Source organism: Hypanus sabinus, chromosome 5 (genome assembly GCF_030144855.1).
Source record: "Hypanus sabinus isolate sHypSab1 chromosome 5, sHypSab1.hap1, whole genome shotgun sequence".
Classification (NCBI taxonomy): Eukaryota; Metazoa; Chordata; class Chondrichthyes; order Myliobatiformes; family Dasyatidae; genus Hypanus; species Hypanus sabinus.
This window is the reverse complement of record NC_082710.1, coordinates 2703346-2728412: the sequence shown is the minus strand read 5'-3', so window position 1 is coordinate 2728412 and position 25067 is coordinate 2703346. Positions and strand designations below refer to the sequence as shown.

General features: G+C 41.5%; 1 protein-coding gene across 1 annotated transcript in view; it reads left to right on the top strand.

Moving 5' to 3' along the window:
- slf1 (SMC5-SMC6 complex localization factor 1) overlaps positions 1–25067 on the top strand; it is a 142339-nt gene that overhangs the window by 27946 nt on the left and 89326 nt on the right. The window contains exons 3-5 of the mRNA XM_059969320.1: positions 6842–6920; positions 18884–19124; positions 22946–23108. Of these exons, the coding sequence (XP_059825303.1) occupies positions 6842–6920; positions 18884–19124; positions 22946–23108 (483 nt within the window). The remainder of the gene's footprint in view (positions 1–6841; positions 6921–18883; positions 19125–22945; positions 23109–25067) is intronic.

Here is a 25067-nt window from a genome sequence, read left to right as displayed (position 1 = left end):
TGCTCATTTTCTTTGGATATTTTCAGTATTTTGCGTCTAGTGGATGGCTTGTCGAAATGTTTTTTTTTAAAAAAGCAGCTAGCTGTTTTGCTTAGAACAAATGAGAAGTACTAAATTAATCAAGTTTCAGTCTTTATCGAAATTTTCCATCTTTTGCTGACTGAAAGCTGACTCTTTAAACAGTGCAGCTTTTTGCCCTTGATGCACTGAAGTATTAATCTTTATAATGTGCTGATGTCATGGCTACTTTCCACCATGTATGATATATCATTCAACCAAGGTGATTGGAGATATTAGGTCAAGTTACTCGGGCACAGCTGATGATTTGTTTTTTTGGTACAGGCAGTCCCTGGGTTACGAGTGTGATCCATTCCTAAGTCTGTCTTTAAGTTGGATTTGTACATAAGTCGGAACAGGTTAGCCTATCCTTCGATGCCATATGCCCTGGTGCACCTTTTTCCTCTTTTGAAATGTAGGTCCTTTCAAACATAAGCCAGTCTCGTCTACATTAAATATTTGGTCTGGCAAGTAACCTCCCTCCTCAATAATTTTTTTTCAATATTTCAGGAAAATCACTTGCAGCACTTACATTGGCACTCGCTGATTCACCCTTTAATATTATGTAAGTTTTCCCTCACTTTGAAACGATTGAACCAACTCCCACTCGCAACAAATTCTTCATCACAGAGTGAAATAAACATGAGATGGGAATTATCAATCCATAATTTTAACTTGTTTATCGCGTCCGTCAACAGAACAGAAACAGTGCAGATTCAGCAGTGGCAGTGGGCAGCGCGTCCTCAGCTCCCCCGGGTCCTAAAGTCCACCCGCACTGAGACAGGTTAAATGGGACACACGCAACACTATTAATAGCAACGTGATCTGACTTAAAATAGCGGATGGCGTTCTCCTTCGAGCTGATGAATTTTTAATATAATAGGCTTTATGGCAGGCTGTTCATAAGTACGAGTTCTTTGTAAGTCGGAAGCTTCTTAACTCTGGGATTGCCTGTAGTGGCTTTGTTTTTGGAAGAGCTGCAAAATATTGAAAAGAAAATAACTGAACAACTGACGAAGTTATTAAGCAGGAATTTGGGAAAGTATGTTGGTAACATAGAGTCATAGAAAACTTCAGCACAGAAATAGGCACTTTGGCCCATCTAATCAATGCAGAAACCACTTAAGCTGCGTGCTCCCATTGAATTGCACCAAGGCTATAGCGCTCCATAACCCTTTCATCTAGTACTGAACCAAACTTCACTTAAGCGTCGAAATTGAGCTTGCATGCACCACTTAAGCTGGCAATTTGCTTCACACTCATGACCCTCTGAGAGACAAAGATTCCTTTCACTGTCTCCTTAAACTTTTCACCTTTTACCCTTAACCTGTGTCCTCTGGTTATAGTCCCACTCAATCACAGTGGAAAAAGCCTGCTTGCATTTACCCTATCTATACCCCTCATAATTTTGTATACCTCTATCAAATCTCCTCTCAATCTTTTATTTTCCAAGGAATAAAGTCCTAACCTATTCAATCTTTCCTTATAACTCAGGTCCTCCAGTCCCATCATTATCTTTGCAAATCTTCTCTGTACTCTTTCAACAAAGTTAATGGCAGAATTCTTATCAGTGCAGAGGAACAGAAGGATCTTGGAGTCCACATCCATAAATCCCTCAAAGTTGCTGTGAAAGTTGTTAGGATTGTTACAAAGGTGTTTGAGCCTTCATTAGTCAGCGGTTGAGTTCAAGAGTTGGCTAACATTTAAATAAAGAAGTGGAGGGAAGAACTAATTGATCTTCGGGTTGGTTGAAAGGGCTGCACCATCATGAGCCAAAGGGCTTGTATTGTGCTGTAGTGTTGTGGGTTCTGTAACAGAATGGTTTTATGAATTAGGGTATCACTGATGATTTGAAATGTACAAGATCCTGCAGGTGGATTTTGATAAGGTGAATGTAGAAAGTTTGTGGCAGTATCTAGAGATGTACAATGAACAGTTTGTACATTTTTGAAGGCAGATTTTTTTCTTTAATTTAAAAAAAAATGAATTTGATCATTAAAGGATCATGGCAGTAGAGACAGGAGTGGGGCATTCGGCCCATGCCTGCCCCACTATTCAATGAAGAATTTAGAGAATGCTTCATCGATCCTCATTGACCATAAAAAGGGAAATAGTGGAAGATATACCAGAAGTCATGGTTTCTTCTCCAGAGCCAAAGTTATACAAGATGTTTTTCAGGGCTTCTCTAGTACTCATACACTTGCTTTGTATGATTTTGTTTGTACCACAAATGAAATGCCAATAACAAGATGTAGAATATTTTTGGGGGGATTTCAGGTATCCACACAGCTACCACTCTCTGAGTAAAGAAGTTCCCCCTCGTGCTACCCCTAAACTTTTGCCCCTTAACTCTCAACTCGTGTCCTCTTGTTTGAATGTTCCCTACTCTCAATGGAAAATGCCTATCCACGTCAACTCTGTCTATCTCCTTCATAATTTTAAATACCTCTATCAAGTCCCCCCTCAACCTTCTACGCTCCAAAGAATAAAGACCTAATATATAGTCCAGCTCTTTGAAATCTTCAGTCGACCATGATGGAGCCTGCCTCCCGCCAAACGAACAGTGTGGTACTGCACTGACTCCAGCCTGGACATTGTGGCACCCTGCCCCAAGGCAACAATGCGGCTTGAGGCCCAGTCCAAGATAAACAGTTACAAAACATCAGCAAAATACAGCCACAAAAAATATATATTTATATAGTCAATTAAAATCTTCCAGTCGACTTGTAGTGGAGCTTGTCTTCTGCTGAGTGAAGCACTGGACGGGTAGTAGTGCCTCTGCCCCTGCACATCGCAACACACTACTCCCAATGAAGGACTCCAGCTTTGATGCCTCTCTCCTCGCGGCTGCCGAGTACACCTGGCTTGAGGTCTGGTCCTCACTCTGACTAAGGTCACGTACCTCCCCTGCCATCTGCCCCTGCTTTCAGCCAGTAAATAAGTGTATCAAAGTAGGTAGGTACATTTAATGTCAGAGAAATATATACAAAATACATCCTGAAATTCTTTTTCTTCACAAGCATCAATGAAGGCAGAGGAGTGCCCCAAAGATTTAATGACAGTTAAATGTTGGAATCCCAAAGCCTCGTCCAGCTCCCCCTTTCCACACATAAGTAGCATCAAAGTAATGACCCACCTCTCCCCCACCAGCAAGAAAGCATCTGCACCCCCCCATCGAGCACTCAAGTATACAGCAAAGCATCAATAAAGACGCAGACTTGCAGTACCCCAAAGACTACTCGTTCACTCGGTAATTCGACATACCACAGGCTGTCTCTCCCTAATAAGGGAAAAAGAGGTGAACCTGTTTCACAGCAAGAGGGGAAACAAAACAAAACAACTCATGATTTATGATGTTAAAGTTTATTTTGTTGCTTTTTCTAAGCTTTTTGCCCAAATAACTTTGGTCTCTGGGCACAGTCAGCAGCCCCGCTCGCTGCTTTCGATCTTCCCTCTCCCACGACGCACGAGGTGGCAGGACCGACCTCAAGTCCACCCACCTCTAGAACCATGAAAATCTCCCTGAAGGCGTGCTTGTCTTCTAAGCCGTGTCCTTAGTATATCGAAAAGCAGCCAGTCATGAGACCCTGAGAGCAGGTCCCATTTCTGCAAAGAACTGAAGTCAACTTGTAACTCCAGGTCAGGGTCTTCAAAAGAAGCCTGAAAAGAAAAAAAAGAGATATTTAAGATAGAAATCGAGCTGTTTCGGAAGATGCAAACAAAGGAGTCGTCGTTAGTCACTATCGTTGTCCTAAGCAGATTAACGATGTCCAGAAGGGCCTTGTGATCACAAGAAAAGCGACCAAGACAGCCACTTGCTATGTAACTGTAAGCCTCTATCAATTCAGGTAGCAGCATGTTGCACAGCTCTTTCATTTTCTTTGCCAGTGAGCAACTCACTGATAGTGTAGGTATGCAGAACTTCAACTTTGTAATATATAGCAGGATCTTGCGATCATTAGAAATACGTTTAAGTAGAACAGTAGCAGCATTTGATGAGCCCCTTGAAGCTTCAGTGACCAAAGGTGCCGCCATCTTATCGGAAGTGACTGGCTGAAAGCTGTTAACTTCTGTTTTATATAATAATGCAACATGGAATTTTAAATGGGTACATGTAGCTTCTTGATGCCATCTTGCACCTGCACATGGTCTATTGACTAATTCAAATAAAATCATTGTCCTCAATATTAACAGCAGTATTTTTCCTCTGAAACTGTTTGCTTCAGTCAGTGTTCAGGCTGTTTAAAATGTAAAAAGTGTATTACTTAAGAGTCTGTTTTCTTTAGCATTGGGCAAAATATGTAAAATTCCCCTTTGAACTGTCTGAAATGGCAGTAATGTGACAATGACTGTACTGATTATACCTTATAACTGACTGCCAGTATAATTTTGTCATGAATTTGATTTATTGAAGTCTTGTATCTCATGTGTAAACAGGAAACCAAAATGTTATTTGAAATAATTGACATTGACAGTTGTGCTATGTAATTCACAAGAGGCTTAAATTGTGTACTTGTCATATTTGTCAATGATAATTGTATGTTCAACAGTGGTTATTGTTATTACTGCAAATAAGTACTTGCTAGGAAGTGATATATTAGTGATGGAAAACTTTAGCCACTAGCATATTTTTTTCTCTATGCTGGAGTGCCTGTGCTGCATTGTGAAGGGACATTGCTTCATGGAGTATCTGTCGTCCTGCTGTAAGATGCTGAAGAGAACATTAAAAAAAGGCCCATTTTTTTAAACTGTGGTCAATTTTGTTCCTGCTTCTGGAATTGAATTAGGGCCATTATTGAGATTGAATACATAGATTATTTAAATAGTAGTTTGGGCAGACTGAGGTTCCAGATTAGTTTAGTGTACTTTGTTCTCAAAGATGTATGATCATCTTTAAAGTCTCAACTTTAGGTGGGTCACAGACTTCTTCTCTGACATACAATCTAAATAAATACTGGTATTTATGTACAAACCCCATTTCCAGAAAAGTTGGGATATTTTCCAACATGCAATAAAAAGAAAAATCTGTGATATGTTAATTCACATGAACCTTTATTTAACTGACAAAAGCACAAAGAAAAGATTTTCAACAGTTTTACTGACTAACTTAATTGTATTTTGTGAATATACACAAATTTAGAATTTGATGGCTGCAACACACTCAACAAAAGTTGGGACAGAGGCATGTTTACCATTGTGATACATCACCTTTCCTTTTAATAACACGTTTTAATTGTTTTGGAACTGAGGATACTAATTGTAGTAGATTTGCAATTGGAAATTTTGTCCATCCTTGCTTGATATAAGACTTCAGCTACTCAACAGTCTGTGGTCGTTGTCTGATTCTCCTCTTCATGATGCGCCATGCATTTTCAATAGGAGATAGATCTGGACTGGCAGCAGGCTAGTCAAGCACACACACTCTGTGTCTACAAAGCCACGCTGTTGTAGCCCCTGCAGAATGTGGTCTGGCATTGTCCTACTGAAATAAGCATGGATGTCCTGGGAAGAGACGGCGCCTTGATGGCAACATATGTCTCTCTAAAATCCTAATATACGCCTCAGAGGCAATGGTACCTTCACATCCATGCAACTCACCCATGCCGTGGGCACTGATGCACCCCCATACCATCACAGATGCTGGCTTTTGCACCTTTCGCTGATAACAATCAGGTTGGTCGTTTTCATCTTTGGCACGGAGAACTGGACGCCCATTTTTTCCGAAAACTAGCTGAAATGTGGACTCATCTGACCACAGCACATGGTTCCACAGTCTTTTGGTCCATCTGAGATGAGCTTGGGCCCAGAGAACTCACTGGCGTTTCTGCATAGAGTTGATGTATGGCTTCCTCCCTTGCGTAGTACAGTTTCAAGTTGCATTTCTGGATGCAGCGACGGACTGTGTTAAGTGACAATGGTTTTCCAAAGTACTCCTGAGCCCAGGTGGCTATAATTGTCACAGTAGCATGATGGTTTCTTAGGCAGTGCCGCCTGAGGGCTTGAACATTCAATAGTGGTTTCTGACCTTGCCCTTTACGCACTGAGATGTCTCTGAATTCTCTGAATCTTTTCACAATATTATGTACTGTAGATGTTGAAAGAACTAAATTTTCTGCAATCTTGTGTTGGGAAATGTTCCTTTTGAACTGACTAACAATTCTCTCACGAATTTTGGCACAAAGGGGTGAGCCATGACCCATCCTTGCTTGCAAAGACTGAGCCTCTGATGGACGCTACTTATATACCCAGTCATGATACCTCACTTGCTACCAATTAGCCTGCTTAATGTGGAGTCTTGAATATTCTGTGCACTTTTCAATCTTATTTTAACTCTGTCCCAACTTTTGTTGAGTGTGTTGCAGCCATCAAATTCTAAATTCGAGTATATTTACAAAATACAATTAAGTTGGTCAGTAAAACTATTGAAAATCTTTTCTTTGTACTTTTGTCAGTTAAATAAAGGTTCACGTGAATTAACATCACAGATTTTTGTTTTTATTGCATTTTGAAAAATATCCCAACTTTGCTGGAAATGGGGTTTGTATATTTCTTTCCACATTTGTCTTAAACTTTTAACTTTAGTTTCATATAATTTGTTAGAATTGTTGAATGCTGTCTTTTGCTACATATCACACCAACACAACACAGCAAATTACTAATACACATAAATTATATGGTGAATAAGGTTGATCCATTATTTTGGTTGAAGTACAAACTCCATAATGATTAAAAACATTTTTTCAATAATAGAGTATTTGAATTAATGTATTTTCCTCTAAAATAGGAATACAAGCAACACTGCACTCATATGATAGCAAAAAAACCAAGTCGAAGTGAGAAAATTTTAGCAGCTTGCGCAGCTGGTGAGTAGACCAATCCAATCATTTGCCTTCTTTGAACAGGAGAACATTATTATTGCATATGGTTTAATGAGTATATCAACTTACAGAATGGTTCTTCATGTAACCCTCAGGTTTGGCTGGCAGCATTAGTCTAGGGAAGACAGTCTCTGGCACCGCCAAACATGTGAAATCTGAGGTGCCAAACCTCTTGTTTGTGTGGATGCTCCGTGATGAGTTACCCTGTTACAAATCATTACCAAGAAATATTAGACAGTACCTCATATGCAATTAAACGATCTAGCTTTATAATTCTTAATTTGACTTGAGGGTTAGTAAATAAAAACAAAAAGAAAAGGTCTCATCATAATGAAACAGTCTAATGTGCACATTGGAGCTCATGGTTTCCCGAATGTTAGTCCTGCATCGATTTCCCCCTGGCGTCATCAACTTGTGGCCCCTCACTCCAAGTCCACTCTGTCCTGCAGTCTATGACCTCTCCTTTCTCACGCCTTCTCTCTGCATTTCTTGCCAAACAAAAGACTGCAAATACCTCGCTCTCGGGCACACAACAAGAAAAAACACTCGCGGCATTGGATGGCACACATTCCAATGCTTTCGTTATCTCTAGTCATAACTCAAACACTGCTGCTACAGAAAAACTATTACATTAGCAGTGAAACCTTTTCCAAGGTGTTACACTCTCCCCCCACCAAATTTAGTCAGATAATTGAGATAATTTGCTAACCCTTCCTGCAAAGCACAAAGTCCAACCCAGGTGTAAAAGGCAGTGACATAGCTCCCCACAGCAGTAGGGGCCACACTCTGTTCCCCTGGTGCTACATAGGCTAGCCTATCCAGTGATCTGCTAATTCTTTTAGACCTTCATTCCCCCTCATCTACTTTTTCATGTTCCGACATTACTGGGGATACTTCTAGTCTACCTGGCGAGGCCTCCCCTGGTCTATCACTCGTGTCCTCCTGCAACTTGGAGCCCTCTGTCCTTTGGCTGACCCCTGCTCCATCCCTTGCAGTGTCCTGCTGAAACCCAGGCTGTCCACTGATGGCACCCCCCCCCCCCACCCCGTGAGAAAGATTGGGAGTCTCTTTAATCAGTGGGGAGTCAGCAAAAGGGAGTTAACATCTCCTTGAGCAGCGCCACCGTTCCAACGTGCTTCAAGGCCGCCACCATTGTCTCCATGCCGAAGAAGTCTTCAGTGTCTTGTCTAAATGACTACCATCCCATTGCACTCACATCCATCATCATGAAGTGTTTTGAGAGGCTCATCATGAGGCACATCAAGACCCTGCTGCCTCCCTCACTAGACCCCCTGCAATTTGCATACAGTCCCAACTGCTCAACAGATGATGCCATTGCCATCACCATCCACCTGGGCAAAAAAGACACATATGTTCGAATGCTGTTCATAGACTTCAATTGAGCATCCCACAGAAGCTAGTTGGAAAGCTGAGCCTACTGGGCCTGAACATCTCCCTCTGCAACTGGATCCTAGACTTCCTGACTGGGAGACCTCAGTCAGTCTGGATCAGGAGTAGCATCTCCAACACCATCACACTGAGCACGGGGACCCCCCCAGGGCTGTGTGCTCAGTCCACTGCTGTTCACTCTGCTGGCCCACGACTGTGCTGCAACACACAGCTCAAACCACATCATCAAGTTCGCCGATGACACAACCCTGGTGGGTCTCATCAGCAAGAACGACGAGTCAGCTTACAGAGAGGAGGTGCAGTGACTAACGGACTGGTGCAGAGCCAACAACCTGTCTCTGAATGTGAACAAAACAAAAGAGATGGTTGTTGACTTCAGGAGGGCACGGTGCGACACTCCCCGCTGAACATCGACGGCTCCTTGGTAGAGATCGTTAAGAGCACCAAATTTCTTGGTGTTCACCTGGTGGAGAATCTCACCTGGTCCCTCAACACCAGCTCCATAGCAAAGAAAGCTCAGCAGCGTCTCTACTTTCTGCGAAGGCTGAGGAAAGTCCATCTCTCACTCCCCATCCTCATCTCATTCTACAGGGGTTGAATTGAGAGCATCGTGTTACCTAGGTCACTGTCTAGTTCAGAAATTGCACCATCTCAGATCACAAGACCCTGCAGCGGATAGTGAGGTCAGCTGAGAAGATCATCGGGGTCTCTCTTCCCGCCATCATAGATGTTTACACTACACACTACATCCGCAAAGCAAACAGCATTATGAAGGACCCCCGCACCCTTCATACAAACTCTTCTCCCTCCTGCCGTCTGGGAAAAGGCACCGAAGCATTTGGGCTCTCACGACCAGACTATGTAACAGTTTCTTCCCCCAAGCTATCAGACTCCTCAATACCCAGAGCCTGGACTGACACTTTACTGCCCTATTGTCTTGTTTATTATTTATTGTAATGCCTGCAAAGTTTTGTGCACTTTTTGCAGTCCTGGGTAGGTCTGTAGTCTAGTGTTTTTTTTAATGTGTTTTTTACATAGTTTAGTCTAGTTTTTGTACTGTCATGTAACACTATGGTCCTGAAAAAACATTGTCTCAGTTTTATTATGTACTGTACCAGCAGTTATGATCAAAATGACAATAAAAGTGACGACTTGACTTGAATTGAAAAGGAAGCATATACCACACCCCCATTTCCTCATCCTCTGAATCAGTATCCCACTTAGGGGCGGGAGCCGGTCTAATCTCCCCTGCTGTTGGTCCTTCAGTCACACCGCTTTGCCGCAGAGTCCTCTTACTAGGTGAATGCTCCAGATTGGGCTTTGGGTCAACCTGCACCTCTTGTCCCAGAGGCAGAAGGTGGTTCCGATGGAGAATCTTGACAGTCCCATTCCCATCCTCTGGCTTCACCCAGAAAACTGGTAGATTTGGCATCTGACTCCCCACCACACAGGGCGTTGTTGCCCAGCGGTCAGCCAACTTGTGCTTCCTAGGTGGCCCCAAATTCCTTATGAGGACTCAGTCTCCTGGCATGAGTTGGGAGAACCTAACCTTTTGATCATACCTCCTCTTATTTCCTTGATTCTGTTTGGCAGCTGTGACCTCAGCTAATTCATAAGCCTTTTTCCACTCCCTTCTCATATCAGAGACATACTTCAGATAAGTCTTCGATGGTAGGTCATCCTTGTCAGTCCCAAAACAAAGGTTGATGGGCAACCTCGGCTTTTGCCCAAATATCAGATTATATGGCAAGTACCTGGTAGCTTCATTTCGGGTACATTTGTAGCAGTGGACCAGATGTCCAATATGTTGACTCCACCTGCTCTTCTTGCTAATCTCTAAAGTCCCAAGCATGTCTGGCAAAGCCTGATTAAACCTCTTGGGCTGGGGGTCACCCTGTGGGTGATAAGGAGTAGTCCTCAACTTCCCAACTCTGAGCATGCTGAGTAACTCATGGATGAGCCTACTCTCGAAATCTTATTCCTGATCACCATGTATCCGCCTGGGGAGTCCATAATAAATGAAATACTTCTCCCATAACACTTTGGCCACTGTAGACTCTCCTTGATCCTTGGTAGGGAAGGCTTGCGCATATATGGTGTAGTGATCTGTGATGACCAAGATGTGTGCCATGTTGCTGGCATTTGCCTATATTGATGGGAAATCCATATATACCAGGTCCAGGGGCCTTACACTCTGTGAGTGGGACAAGGGAGCTACCCTTGTAGGCAGCATCTTCCTCCTTATGCATCAACTGCATGACTTGCAGTATTCTTCAACCTCTGGCTTCATTCAGAGCCAGTCGAACCGGTCTCAGAGCAATCCATAGGTTTTTTTCAACTCCCCAAATGTCCAGAAACATCATGAAGTGACTTCAACACAATCCTCCGATACTTCTCAGGCAGAACCAGCTGGGAACGCCGAGGTCGGTCCGGAGGTAACGTGACCCGGTATAGGGTCTGGTTCCTCAACTCCAGTCTGGGATATTCTCTCAGTAATGGAGACACTGCAGCATGTTTTGTCTTTTCTGCCTGAGCCGTGCCTCTCTTTTTGACCACTGACTAAATGGTACCGATGCCCAGGTCTTCTCACTAAGTAGCTGCCACTTCCCCAGGACTCAATTCCAGCAACTGGTTTGTCTTCAGAGTAGTCAATTTACAGTAAATTTGTGGAATGGTGTCATTAGAAGCTCCCAATTGATCTACTGTTTGATCCTGCCCTTGCCTTCCTTCTGCCTTCACAATGATGGCAAACTGGCACATGGCCTTCACCCCCAGGGCAGGAACACTCTCCCATTCTTCATCCCTGTCCAGCCCTTCATAAGTTAGGGGATTGTTGTACGTCCTCAAACTTGGCACCATAGAGGTAGTCACTCATCTTATTCACCACAGCCCATTTCAACACCAGAAACTCCAATTTGTATGTGGGATAGTCTTTCTCGGAGGGCAACAGACTCCGGCTGACAAGCGCAATGGGCCTCAATCGGGTGCCCTGATCCTGATGCAGGACACCCCCTTAGCCCCTTCAGCTGACCTCAGTGTGCAATACATGTGGCAATCAGGGGTCTGCAAAAGCCGGCACAGGCCCCTGGAACAGCAGCTCCTTCAGAAACTGAAAGGTCTCCTCACATTTTGTATCCCACTTTGGTCCAAAAGGATAAGATACTCTCTACCCTCCTCTCTTTTTGTCCTCCTCCCTTTCTTCCCCAAGGGAAGGTAACCACATGGAAGCTGATTCAACGGGTGACTCACTTTCGTGTAGCTCTTCATGAACCTCCGATAGTAACCACAGAACCCGAGGAATGAACGCAAAGTGCTCACAGTCTGCCTTGACCATGTGGTCACTGCCTCTATCTTAGACAGATCTGTAGCAATGCCATCCCATAAGACTATGTGCTCAAAATAAATGACAGATGTCCTGCAGAACTGGCACTTGTCCAGAGAAAGTTTTAACCCTTCAGCTTTCAGGTGGCCCTGCCCTTTCAGTAGCCTCGCTTCATGTTCTTCCAAGGTGGACCCAAACTGGCTATGACCTGCTGGAAGGTTGCAGGGGGCTCCCGATGTGCCCTGGGTATCCTTTCAAACTGGAAGAATCCCAGTAGACATATAAATGCTGTCTTCTCTTTATTAGCCTCACCCTTGGGGATCTGGTAATATCCACTCATCAAGTCCGACACACTGAACCACTTAGCTCTATTCAGACAGGCCAGCGCATCTTTGATCCTTGTGTCCGATTACTGGTTGGGGACGGTATGCCTGTAAAGGGTGCTATAGTTCACACATCCGTGCCTTCCCATTCTTCTTTCTAGCCTCTACTGTTGGGGACGCATAGGGGCTTCAGTGTTGATCCCAGCTTCATTCACCTTTGCCAAGTACTGCCAAACGTCTTCCACCTCTGCAGTGGACAGTTGCCTCAACCTCTCTGAATGGGGTGTCCTCGGTCACTTGGATAGTGTGATGAATGCTCTTGAAACAACCCACATCAAACTTGTCAGTGGAAAAGACACCTTCCAGCTTCAACATCTTCTCTATCACCCTGCTCTTCTAACTTGCAGGTACGAGGGAGTCCCCAGAGTTGAATGACTCAGCAGTCAACTTTCTCCCATTTACAGAGGGTTTCTCCCCAGCTTGTCTCACCGGGACGCTAGACATTACCATCACCTCTTGAAGGTGGCCTCTCTTCGCAGTGTTCCTGACAATCACAAAAGAATCTTTAGAAGGAAATTAGAAAAGCTAAAAGAAGATATGAGGTTGCTTTGGCAAGTAAGGTGAAAATAAATCCCAAGAGTTTCTACAGTTACATTAATAGCAAAAGGATAGTGAGGGATAAAATTGGTCCCTCAGAGAATCAGAGTGGACAGCTATGTGCAGAGCCAAAAAAAGATGGGGGAGATTTTGAACAATTTCTTTTCATCGGTATTCACTAAGCAGAAGGATATTGAGTTGTGTAAGGTAAGGGAAACAAGTAGGGAAGTTATGGAAACTATGAAGATTAAAGAGGAGGAAGTACTGGCACTTTTAAGGAATATAAAAGAGAATAAATTGCTGGGTCCTGACAGGATATTCCCTGGGACATTGAGGGAAGTTAGTGTAGAAATAGCAGGGACTCTGACAGAAATATTTTAAATGTCGTTAGAGACAGGGATGGTGCCGGAGGATTGGCATATTGCTCATGTGGTTCCATTGTTTAAAAAGGGTTCTAAGAGTAAACCTAGCAATTATCGGCCTTTAAGTTTGACGTCAGTGATGGGTAAATTAATGGAAAGTATTCTTAGAGATGGCATATATAATTATCTGGATAGACAGCGTCTGATTAGGAACAGTCAACATGGATTTGTGCGTGGAAGGTCATGTTTGACAAATCTTATTGAATTTTTTGAAGAGGTTACGAGGAAAGTTGATGAGGGTAAAGCAGTGGATGTTGTCTATATGGACTTCAGTAAGGCCTTTGACAAGGTTCCACACGGAAGGTTAGTTAGGAAGGTTCAATCGTTAGGTATTAATATTGAAGTAGTAAAATGGATTCAACAGTTTCTGGATGGGAGATACCAGAGAGTAGTGGTGGATAACTGTTTGTCAGGTTGGAGGCCAGTGACTAGTGGTGTGCCTCAGGGATCTGTACTGGGGCCAATGTTGTTTGTCATTTACATTAATGATCTGGATGATGGAGTGGTAAATTGGATTAGTAAGTATGCAGATGATACTAAGATAGGTGGCGTTGTGGATAATGAAGTAGGTTTTCAAAGCTTGCAGAGAGATTTAGGCCAGTTAGAAGAGTGGGCTGAAAGTTGGCAGATTGAGTTTAATGCTGATAAATGTGAGGTGCTACATTTTGGTAGGAATAATCCAAATAGGACATACATGGTAAATGGTAGGGCATTGAGGAATGCAGTAGAACAGAGTGATCTAGGAATAATGGTGCATAGTTCCCTGAAGGTGGAATCTCATGTGGATAGGGTGGTGAAGAAAGCTTTTGGTGTGCTGGCCTTCATAAATCAGAGCATTGCGTATAGGAGTTGGGATGTAATGTTAAAATTGTACAAGGCATTGGTGAGGCCAAATTTGGAGTATTGTGTACAGTTCTGGTCACTGAATTATAGGAAAGATGTCAACAAAATAGAGAGGGTACAGAGGAGATTTACTAGAATGTTACCTTGGTTTCAGCACCTAAGTTACAGAGAAAGGTTAAACAAGTTAGGTCTTTATTCTTTGGAGCGTAGAAGGTTGAGGGGGGACTTGTTAGAGGTATTTAAAATTATGAGGGGGATAGATAGAGTTGACGTGGATAGGCTTTTTCCATTGAGAATAGGGGAGATTCAAACAAGAGGACGAGTTGAGAGTAACCCTGTGGGTGGACACTACCACTCCACCCCAGCAGCATCCATACTTGGTAGGGAAGACTGTCTCCAGCCCTGCCAAATATGTGAAATCTGAGATGTCAGTTCTCTTGTTTGTGTGGATGCTGCATGATGAGTTACCATGTAACAAATCAGTACCACAAAATTACAGACAGCACCCCATATGCAATTAAATGATTTAACTTTATAATTCTTAATTTGACTGGAGGGTTAGTAAAGAAAAGCAAAAAGAAAAGGGCCCATTTTAATGAAGCTGTCTAATGTGCACGTTGGAGCTCACAGTTTTCCGTCCATTAGTCATACATCGGTTTCCCCTGGGCGTTATCGGCTCCCAGACTCTCACTCCAAATCCACTCCATCCTGCGGTCTACGACCTCTCCTTTCTCACATCTTCTCTCTTCATCTCTTGCCAAACAAAAGAACGTGAATACCTCGCTCTTGGGCACACAACGAAAGAAACACTCACCTCATTGGATGGCGCACATTTCAGAGCCCCCGTTATCTCTAGTCATAACCCAAACACTGCTGCTACAGTAAAGCCATTTCATTAGCAGTGAAACCTTTCCCAGGGTGTTACGCTTAAGCTTGTCATAGCTGGAGGAGATAGTGGGAATACGCTTCCACTACCTATTAAATGGGAGTAGATTTAAAAGAATACAGCCGGTTCCTTACACACTTCCCATCCGTGCTGGGTTGAGCATGAAGCTAGAAAATCTGCCTCATTTAAAAAAAACAGACAAATGCCAAAGAAATGGCAAGATTGCTACAGGATTAGCCACAAGTCGTAGAGAGGAACAACAAAATTGGATGTAATTTGTGGGGTTATTTTGTGCTGGTAAGTTCATCACGTTGATCTGAGTTAAATTTCTTAATACATGGTTATTAAGGTGTATTTGGACCTGAAGCATGTGGGAGAAGGGACAGATAGAAATGTTATCATACAGAGAATCGTGAATCTTCGGAAAGTACTCACTTGGTGAAGAAATGTGGTTGGTTCAGGAAAATGGTACAGGAGTAAAACAGGGGAAAGTCCATATGGATGACTTGTTTGTATTGCCTGAACTGAACACATTATAAGTACAAGTAGGAATCAGGGAAAATTAAATAAAGTGGTTCAGACTCTGTTAGCTAGGATTTTAAGATTGGAACTATAAACCAAATAGTCAGGGAATTGGTTAATGTTTGATTGTTAAATTTTATTTTGTAATTAAGTATTAAACTGACAGACATCCACCCAATGTATGGTGTAACTTTCTCACAACTTCTCGCCACATTTATTGTTTAGTATGACTTAGAAAAATCATAGTGTATCCTTTGTATCTCCTACAAGTTGACTTTATCAAATTGTATATTCACATTTCAATAGATAACTTAAAATTTCATGAGAATGTTTAAGCAAGGTTGTTATGCTCCTAGCTTTAGCAATTTTTACATGTCCTTAGTTACTGTGGGTAAAATATTGAATGATAAATATTGATTTCATGGCTGAGAAGCTCATGCAGGGGGCAGGGCTTCAGGTTCTTGGATCATGGGGATCTCTTCTGGAGGAGATATGACCTGTGGAAAAAAAAAGGGATGAGTTGCACCTGAATCTGAGGGGAACCAATAATCTAATGGGCAGATTGTTAGGGCTGTTGGAGAGGGTTTAAACTAATTTAGCATGGAGGTGGGAACCAAAACAGATGCACCCTAGGGTTCTGAAAGATTTAGCATTAGAAATTGGGGAGGTATTGGCGATGATCTTCCAAAAATTATTTTGGAATGATGCCAGACGACTGGAAAATTGCAAATGTCACCCCACTGTTTAAAAAAGGAGGAAGGCAGCAGAAAGGAAATTGTAGACCAGTTAGCCTGACTACAGTGGTTGAGAAGATGTTGGAGTCAGTTGTTGAGGATGAGATAATGGAGAACTTGGTGACGTAGGACAAGATAGGACAAAGTCAGCATGGTTTCCTTAAGGGAAATCCTTGCTTGACAAACGTGTTGGAATTCCTTGAGGAGATTACAAGTAGGATAGACAAAAGGAATGCAGTGGATGTTATATCTTTGGACTTTCAGAAGGCCTTTGACAAGGTGCCACATGTGAGGCTGCTTACCAAGTTAATAGCCAATGATATTACAGGAAAGTTACTAATATGTTTAGAGCATTGGCTGATTGGTAGGAGGCAGTGAGTGGGAATAAAAGGATCCTTTTTTAGTTTGCTGCCAGCGACTAGTGATGTTCCATAGGTGTTGGTGTGGGGACCATTTCTTTTTATGCTGTAAATCAATGATTTAGATGATGGAATAGATAGCTTCGTTGCCAAGTTTGTAGATGATGTATGAAGTTTGGTGGAGACAGCGGATAGTGTGGAGATAACAAGTAGGAAGCAGAATGACTTGGACAAATTAGGAGAATGGGCAAGAAAGTGGCAAATGAAATACAATGTTGGAAAATGCATGGTCATGTACTTCGGTGGTAGAAATAAATGTGGAGACCATTTGTTAAATGGCGAGAAAATTCAGAAATCTGCGATGCAAAGGGACTTGGGAGTTCTTGTGCAAAACATCCAAAAGGTTAACTTGCAGGTGGCCTTGGTGAGGAAGGCAAATGCAATGTTAATATTCATTTCAAAAAGATTTGAATTACTAGAGCAGGGGTGTGATGCTAAGGCTTTATAAGGCACTAGTGAGGCCATATGTTGAGTATTGTGAATAGTTTTGGGCTCCTCAACTAAGAAAAGATGTGCTGGTATTGGAGTGGGTCCAGAGGTGGTTCACAAGGCTGCTTCCAGGAATGAAAGGGTTACCATATGAAGAACGTTTGATGGCTCTTGGTCTGTACTTGCTGGCATTTAGAAGGATGAGGGTAAATGTCATTGAAACCTTTCTAATGTTAAAGGCCTAGACAGAGTGGATATGAAAAAGATGTTTCCCATGGTGGGGGATCTAGGTTAAGACTGCACATCCTCAGGATAGAGGGGCGTCCATTTAAAACAGAGATATGGAGAAATTTCTTTAGCCAGAGGGTGGTGAATTTGTGGAATTTGTTGCCACAGGCATGGTGTGGAGGCTGTATTTAAGGCAGAGATTGATAGGTTCTTAATCGTATATGGCATTGAAGGTTACGGGGAGAAGGCTAAGGAGTGGAGCAGTCTCTATGGGCGAAATGGCCTAATTCTGTTCCTATATCCAATGGTCTTATAAATTAATGGATCCTGTCATCAACAATTACTTATGGATTTATTTACCCTTCAACCATATGTGCATAATTACCTCTGTGATTGTAGTAATCTACATCTTTCAGTGCTTTTCTTATGTTCGAAGGGTAGGGTAAAGAGGTTATTACCGTCCCAGACAAGGATATTATTTAAAATCTATTATTAACAGTTTTAAAGGTTGAGTTTCATGCCTCTGTTTTTGAACTAATTTATTTTTTCAGAATCCGGTTTATTAACACTGGCATGTGTCGTGGAATTTTTTAACAGCACCAGTTCAATGCAATACATAATATAGAAGAAGAAGAAGAAAAAATAATAATAATAATAAATAAGTAAATCAATTACAATATACGTATACTGAATAGATTAAAAATTGCGCAAAACACAGAAATAATATATATTAAAAAAGTGAGGTAGTGTCCAAGGGTTCAATGTCAATTTAGGAATTGGATGGCAGAGGGGAAGAAGCTGTTCCTGAATCACTGAGTGTGTGCCTTCAGGCTTCTGTACCTCCTCCCTGATGGTAACAGTGAGAAAAGGGGATGCCCTTGGTGCTGGAGGTCCTTAATAATGGACGCTGCCTGTCTGAGACACCACTCCACCACTCCTTGAAGATGTCCTGGGTACATTGTAGGCTGGTACCCAAGATGGAACCAACTAAATTTATAACCCTTTGCAGCTTTTCGGTCCTGTGCAGCAGAACTAATTTGACCTCTTTGTTCCTTTGTCTTCCGTCATAAAACTGATTCATGCTCAATTTAAGATTTTTGTGTGTTGTGGCCATGTCTGTATTGTATTTTATGTTGCATGCTTTTATTATGGGTTATGGTAATTTGTACCATAGGTTTGGGCATGGTAGAAAGAAATGAGTATAGTAATGTATTCACCCTTTGTGGCGTGTTTAGTTAGAGGGAGACTTGGTAGGAGGTAGATATTTTTTGTTCACCGCTAATATTGCTAATTTTGTTATTGCTATGCTAGTTTTAGTTTTTATTGCTGTTTTTCATTGCTCATCTTTGCTGGCTTCATAATAAAAGATCAAACATATTTTTTGCAGCTTGGATCTCAGTTGTTTGGAAGCACATCACACAGTGTTAATTCCTTCACTCAGTCTCTCAGCGGTTTTGGTTTATTTGTTATGTTGCTGTTACATTCTGATTCTGTACATTGTTGTACTCTATTTGTTATCCTTACTTACTCAACAATACAACTAGATTGTGCCCAGAAGTAATGATCATACAATATCTTCAATAGAATCGTTAATTACTTCTTTTATAAGCAGCTAAACACTTGAGGCACATACTAATAACCGTCTGTGGATCTTGGTGCAAATATCTCATAAACAGTGGGGAGGATGAAAAAGAACACTACTTTGTGAACTAACATGCAATTGTCTTAGTTATTATACTTTTCCATTGCCATTTAAAAAAAATTAAGTCACTAAATGTAGGAACATGTTTTCTTTTTTATTTATTGGTTTTAGGAAAATGGGTCCTAACGAAAGATTATATCAGTGACAGTGCCAAGAATGGCAGGTGGCTCAATGAAATCCAGTATGAGTGGGGATATAAAATTAAGAATAATACACAGTTACCTATACCAATGGATTCTGTACCAAAGATATGGCGTGAGGAGCTGGCTCGATCTGGGATAACAGGAGTGTTCCACAACTGGAAGGTAGTACTTCGCATTAATGATGAATGCAGAAGAGCTTGTTTCAAAAGGTACTGTTCAACAGAGCCATAACTCTTAGAATAATATTTTGGATTCTTTTTGTTATTAGAAATGTGACCTGGGGGTTGGACAGATTGTAGATATCAATATCTTGTTCTGTTTTAAATAGGTCTTAAAGGAATGGAATATACAATGGATAATTATGTTACTGACTATGTGTCTGGAAACAACACAGGTGACCATTGATAGGAAGCCAGAGTAAGAGAGCTGTATTGTGTGTTATGCACAATGTTAAGAACAGTAAATATTGAGTAGATTTCAGTGATTTTTGTCATGCAACAAGCTCTAAATGCAAGTGATTCTGCAAGACCAAAAGTGAGCATTGTTGACCAGTTTTTAGTGGGACTGCCTAACAGCAGTCAATGCACTTATAGTAACTTTGAATCTGATACTGCATTGCCCTGCTTTTTATGAACACTGCTTAGCTGAACAATTTCCTACATTATTGGTTGGACATTGGAATGTCTAGATATGGTGCATGTTGGCTTTGGTTCTTTGTAGTGTTACGTATCCCGTAACTGGATCACTTACCAGCAAAGATAGAGAGGTCCGTTGAAGTCTGATGGCACTATTTTCAAACGTTTTTATTTATAAAGGGGGCACAAAAGTAAGGTTAATACAAACATTCAGATCATATACGTCGGCAAAACTCAATCTAAAGCACGGGTATAGCAATAATCATTAAGAAATAATCTCTACTGTTGTCTAGGGGATAATATATTGTCCGCTGGGAATATAAAAGTCACTCAGAAGTCTGCAGGCTTCAGCCTTTTGGGAATCGCTGGGTTTCACATGTTTTAGAGAGATTGGTGAGAAAAGGATAACTTGCCCGGGTCTTTATGAAGCAACTCCGTTGAATCAGGGGAGCGTTGGTTCCCCGTTGTTAGTTCGAAGTCCTTTTCGGTGTTATCAGCCACCCGCTCCCCAGGCAAAGGAGAAACGGAACGCACGTGGCTTTGAATGGCTTCCCGCTGGCACGGGAGCGCTGAGCAATGGTGTGTCCTTCTGGTGCGTCGCTGGGGTACCACCTCCTGCAGTCCCCTTTTATCTTGACTTGCAGAGTTGTAGATGTCCATCAAAGTAGGGTGATGCAATCCCCACCCCCACATTGCCCGAGGGTGTCCATGTCCCTGGTAGCTGTCACGTAGCAGGGACATGCAATTCACACAGGTGTCTCTAAGAACAATGGTCAAAACCGTTGTATTGTCTCTCATTTCCTGGGTCCAAGACCTGAATTAATAGTGATCTTGCGATTCTCCGGAAGGAGGGGGCTGTTCCCGCCCCTTCGGCCCCTCAGAGCTGGGGTACATTCATAACAGTAGTATCTTGTATACTGGTCAGTTTTCTTACTGCTTGGAGTGATTTGAATTCGCTGGCCTCTGTGGAAAACCTGGAGGCAGTGATGACTTATCGACCAGACACTTGCAGATACTTTAGTCACATAATTTACCCTTGTATACTGCATTCTTACATTGTTAAGGTTAGGGTTGCTCATGGACATTTCTCCTCTTGTTCAAGTTACCTCCCTTTTAAATCTTTTTATTAATTTTCAAACAAGCATAATAAAAACATCGAGTACAGAGAGCTTGAGAGTACATAATTAATAGGTTAAAATACAAATACGAACAGTTAATAATCCACATATAATTGCCTTCCAAACTCATAGAAGGTTACAAATAATGGAAAAATAAGAAAAAAAAACCCAAAAAAGGGAAATCAACTAATCTAACCGACATGGGCTATTGTATTATATCAAGTATACACAGTAGTGTCAATAACTCTGTACCTCTATCCAAATAATTAAAGATGATAAGAATAAGGTTTGGGAAAGGTCAGTTTAACTTGTGTGAAAATGTTGAGTAAATGGACTCCAGGTTTCTTCAAATTTGACTGAGGGGTCTGATTTTTTCCTAAACTCAAATAGGAAATGGTTTGAGAAAACCACTGAAATGTAGTTGGAGGATTAATTTCTTTCCAGTTGAATAGGATAGATTTTCTAGGTATTAATGTGACAAATTCAATCATCCGCTGGGATGAGGGGGATAAACGACTATTATTCACCGCTGGTAAACCGAAAATTGCAGAAATAGGATGAGGTTGCAATTTGATATTCAAAACTGTTGAAATAATGCCAAAAATATCTTTCCAGTAATTTTGCAAACAGAGGCAAGACCAAAACATGTGAGTCAATGAGGCAACCTCAGAGTAACATCAGTCACAAATTGGATTAACATGAGAATAAAATCGAGCAAGTTTGTCCTTGGACATATGAGCCCTATGTACAACCTTGAATTGTATTAGGGCATGTTTGGCACAATTAGAAGAGGAGTTAACTAACTGTAAAATTTTCTCCCACTGCTCTGTGGGTAAAAAACAATGAAGTTCTTTTTCCCATTCCTTCTTGATTTTATCTGATATCCCTGGTTGTATTTTCATCATAATAGTATAGATGACGGCTACTAAACCCTTCTGACAAGGATTCAAAGCTAGAATTTTTTCCGTAATATCCATTGGACATAAATTCGGAAAGGACTGTAACAAAATATTCAAAAAATTTCTAATCTGTAAGTATGTTTAAAAAAAAAATGGGTTTTAGGCATATTATATTTATTGGACAACTGTTCAAAGGACATAAAGCTATTATCTAAAAATAAATCACGAAAACATGTTATACCTTTTGTTTTCCATAACACAAAGGCTTGGTCCATAATAGAGGGCTGAAAAAAAAAGATAGATATAATAGGGCTTGATAAGATAAACTTATTTACGAAATTGAAACCATATTCATAATGTATATTTAACTATAGGATTAGTTATTTGTTTATTCAATTTAGATAAAACAAAGGGAAGTGAAGATCCTAAAATAGAAAACAATGAAAAGTCTTGTACAGATTTGCACTCCAAATTTACCCATTGTGGGCTTGGTAATGTGACCGATTCTTGTGTCCAAAATATTAAGTATCAGTTCAAGTTACCTCCATTCAAGCCGCATGCAATAGGCCTCTGGTATTGATAAATATGAGAAAATCTGCAGATGCTGGAAATCCCAAAGCAACACACACAAAATGACCTGAAATGCTGCCTAGTATGCTGAGTTCCTAAGCATTTTGTGTGTTACTCTGATTTTGAATTGATCTTTTAGTTGTGGGTGTGGTGAACTACATATACCTGTCCGGACACGCCCCCTGCTGACTGCTCCTGTGGCTCCTCCCACAGACCCCTGTATAAAGGCGATCAAGGCCTGAGCCCGGCCTCTAAGTCACCAGGATGTAGTATGGTGGTCACTCACTGCTTGTTCCTTCTTCCAGTCAATAAAAGCCGATATCTCACCTTCACGTCTCAGAGTGAGTTATTGATGGTGCATCAGTGGGATTGCATTTTTGTCTTAGCATGGTAGTTCCACTGCTCTGCTGTTGTAACTTAACCCCCTGGCACCATCCTGGGGCTGCTTGAGGCATGTCCATTCAAGTGCTTCATTTGAACTCGGGTTATTGCTTGGTTTGATGGTCATGGTTATCTTGAGCTTCAGTTACTGATTGTGGTGGAGTACCTTTCTGCTGCTGATGTTGTCAATGCCTCGAGATTTTCAGTGTCAAAAGATTTCTGAATCCAATCCATTCGCATAGACCGTTGGACAGTAGGATTGATAATATGACCACTCTTATCAATCTCTGTTGTAGGCAGACACATCTGTATATAAAAAAAAAAGAAATAGGTGTACAAAGATTGTGGGTATATGGGTGTTGATATATCTATAGATGTGAAAATTTACACTTAAGTAAACTTAGAAAGCAGTATCTTTTTTTTTAAGGGTCCTACATGCTGGAAAAGCAACAGTCTATCATCGACCAAGAAAATGCTGTCAGATTACACATGTATTTACAGAAAGCAGAAATTATACAATGGAGAAGCTAAGTAATATATACAAGGCTCCTTGTTATCCTGTGGAGTACATTGGACAGTTCATTATGCAGGTATTAACAGCTGCTTAATCTGAAGGTTTATCGTCTTGGTTGTAAGGGGAAAACTACTCTTGAGTGATGATTATTGCAGGATTGTTCAGCTTCATTTAAACATTCTTAATTTTTGAATTCTGATTCAAACCAGTTTTAAGAATAGTTTTGTGAAATATAGTTATTATTTGGAAGATCTGGTATGCTGACTTATTTGATTTGCACTCTGCTACTAACATTTCGGTAGGAGTAATAGAGAGCTATGGCAAACAGAAGAGCAGATGAAAATGAAAGCAGATCTGCCATGAGCATAATGAAAGAGTTCTCTTTCTCTTTTCCCCCCTCACTATAATCAACCCCCAGCTCTACCTTTCTTTCTCTTTTATTTCCCATAATTCTCCACCGTCCCCCAGCCCATTTCCCTCCAGCCTGCCACTTCCCAGCTCTCTACTTCATCCCCCCTCCCCCACTTCTTATTCCCCCCGCCCCCCCCCCCGACCATCCCATGTTCCTTCACTCCTGATGAAGGGTTTCGGCCTGAAACGTCATCACTACCTCCTCCCATAGATGCTGTCTGGCCTGCTGAGTTCTGCCAGCATTTTGTGTTTTTATTTATTTCCAGCATCTGCAGATTCACTCATGTTGCCTTAGTGTATTATTTTTGTTTTATACAATTTTAGAATGGGGGAAAGAAAGGAAAGGAGTACCATGCAAAAGTTTGGGCACCCCAAGAGATTTGAGCTCTCAGATAACTTTTACCAAGGTCTCAGACCCTAATTAGCTTGTTAGGGCTATGGCTTGCTCACAGTCATCGTTAGGAAAGGCCAGGTGATGCAAATTTCATAGCTTTTTAAAAACCCTGACTCCTCAAACCTTGTCCTAATAATTAGCAGCCATGGGTTCCTCTAAGCAGCTGCCTAGCACTCTGAAAATTAAAATAAATGATGCCCACAAAGCAGGAGAAGACTAAAAGAAGATAGCAAAGGGTTTTCATGTAGCCGTTTCCTCAGTTTGTAATGTAATTTAGAAATGGCAGTTAACAGGAACGGTGGAGGTCAAGATGAGGTCTGGAAGACCAGGAAAACTTTCTGAGAGAATTGATCGTAGGATTGCTAGAAAGGCAAATCAAAACCCCCATTTGACTGCAAAAGACCTTCAGGAAAATTTAGCAGACTCTGGAGTGGTGGTGCACTGTTCTACTGTGCAGCAACACCTGCACAAATATGACCTTCATGGAAGAGTCATCAGAAGAAAACCTTTCCTGTGTCCTCACCACAAAATTCAGCGTCAGAAGTTTGCAAAGGAACATCTAAACAAGCCTGATGCATTTTGACTGATGAAGTTAAAATAGAACTTTTTGGTTGCAATGAGCAAAGGTATGTTTGGAGAAAAAAAGGTGCAGAATTTCATGAAAAGAACACCTCTCCAACTGTTAAGCACAGGGGTGGATTGATCATGCTTTGGGTTTGTGTTGCAGCCAGTGGCACAGGTAACATTTCACTGGTAGAGGGAAGAATATTTTCAATTAAATACCAGCAAATTCTGAAAGCAAAAATCACACCGTCTGTTTAAAAAGCTGAAGATGAAAAGACAATGGCTTCAACAAGTTAACGATCCTAAACACACCTAAAAATCCACAATGGACTACCTCAAGAGGCGCAAGCTGAAGGTTTTGTCATGGCCCTCACAGTCCCCGGACCTAAACAATAATGAAAATCTGTGGACAGACCTTGAAAGAGCAGTGCGTGCAAGATGGCCCAAGAATCTCACAGAACTAGAAGCCTTTTGTAAGGAAGAATAGGCGAAAATCCCCCAAACAAAAATTGAAAAACTCTTACCTGGCTACAGAAAGCATTTACAAGCTGTGATACTTGCCAAAGGGGGTGTTACTGAGTACTGACCATGCAGTGTGTCATGTACACACAACACTGTAAAAGTATCAGCAACAATAGAACTCACTTGGAGTCTGGTTTTGCAGTT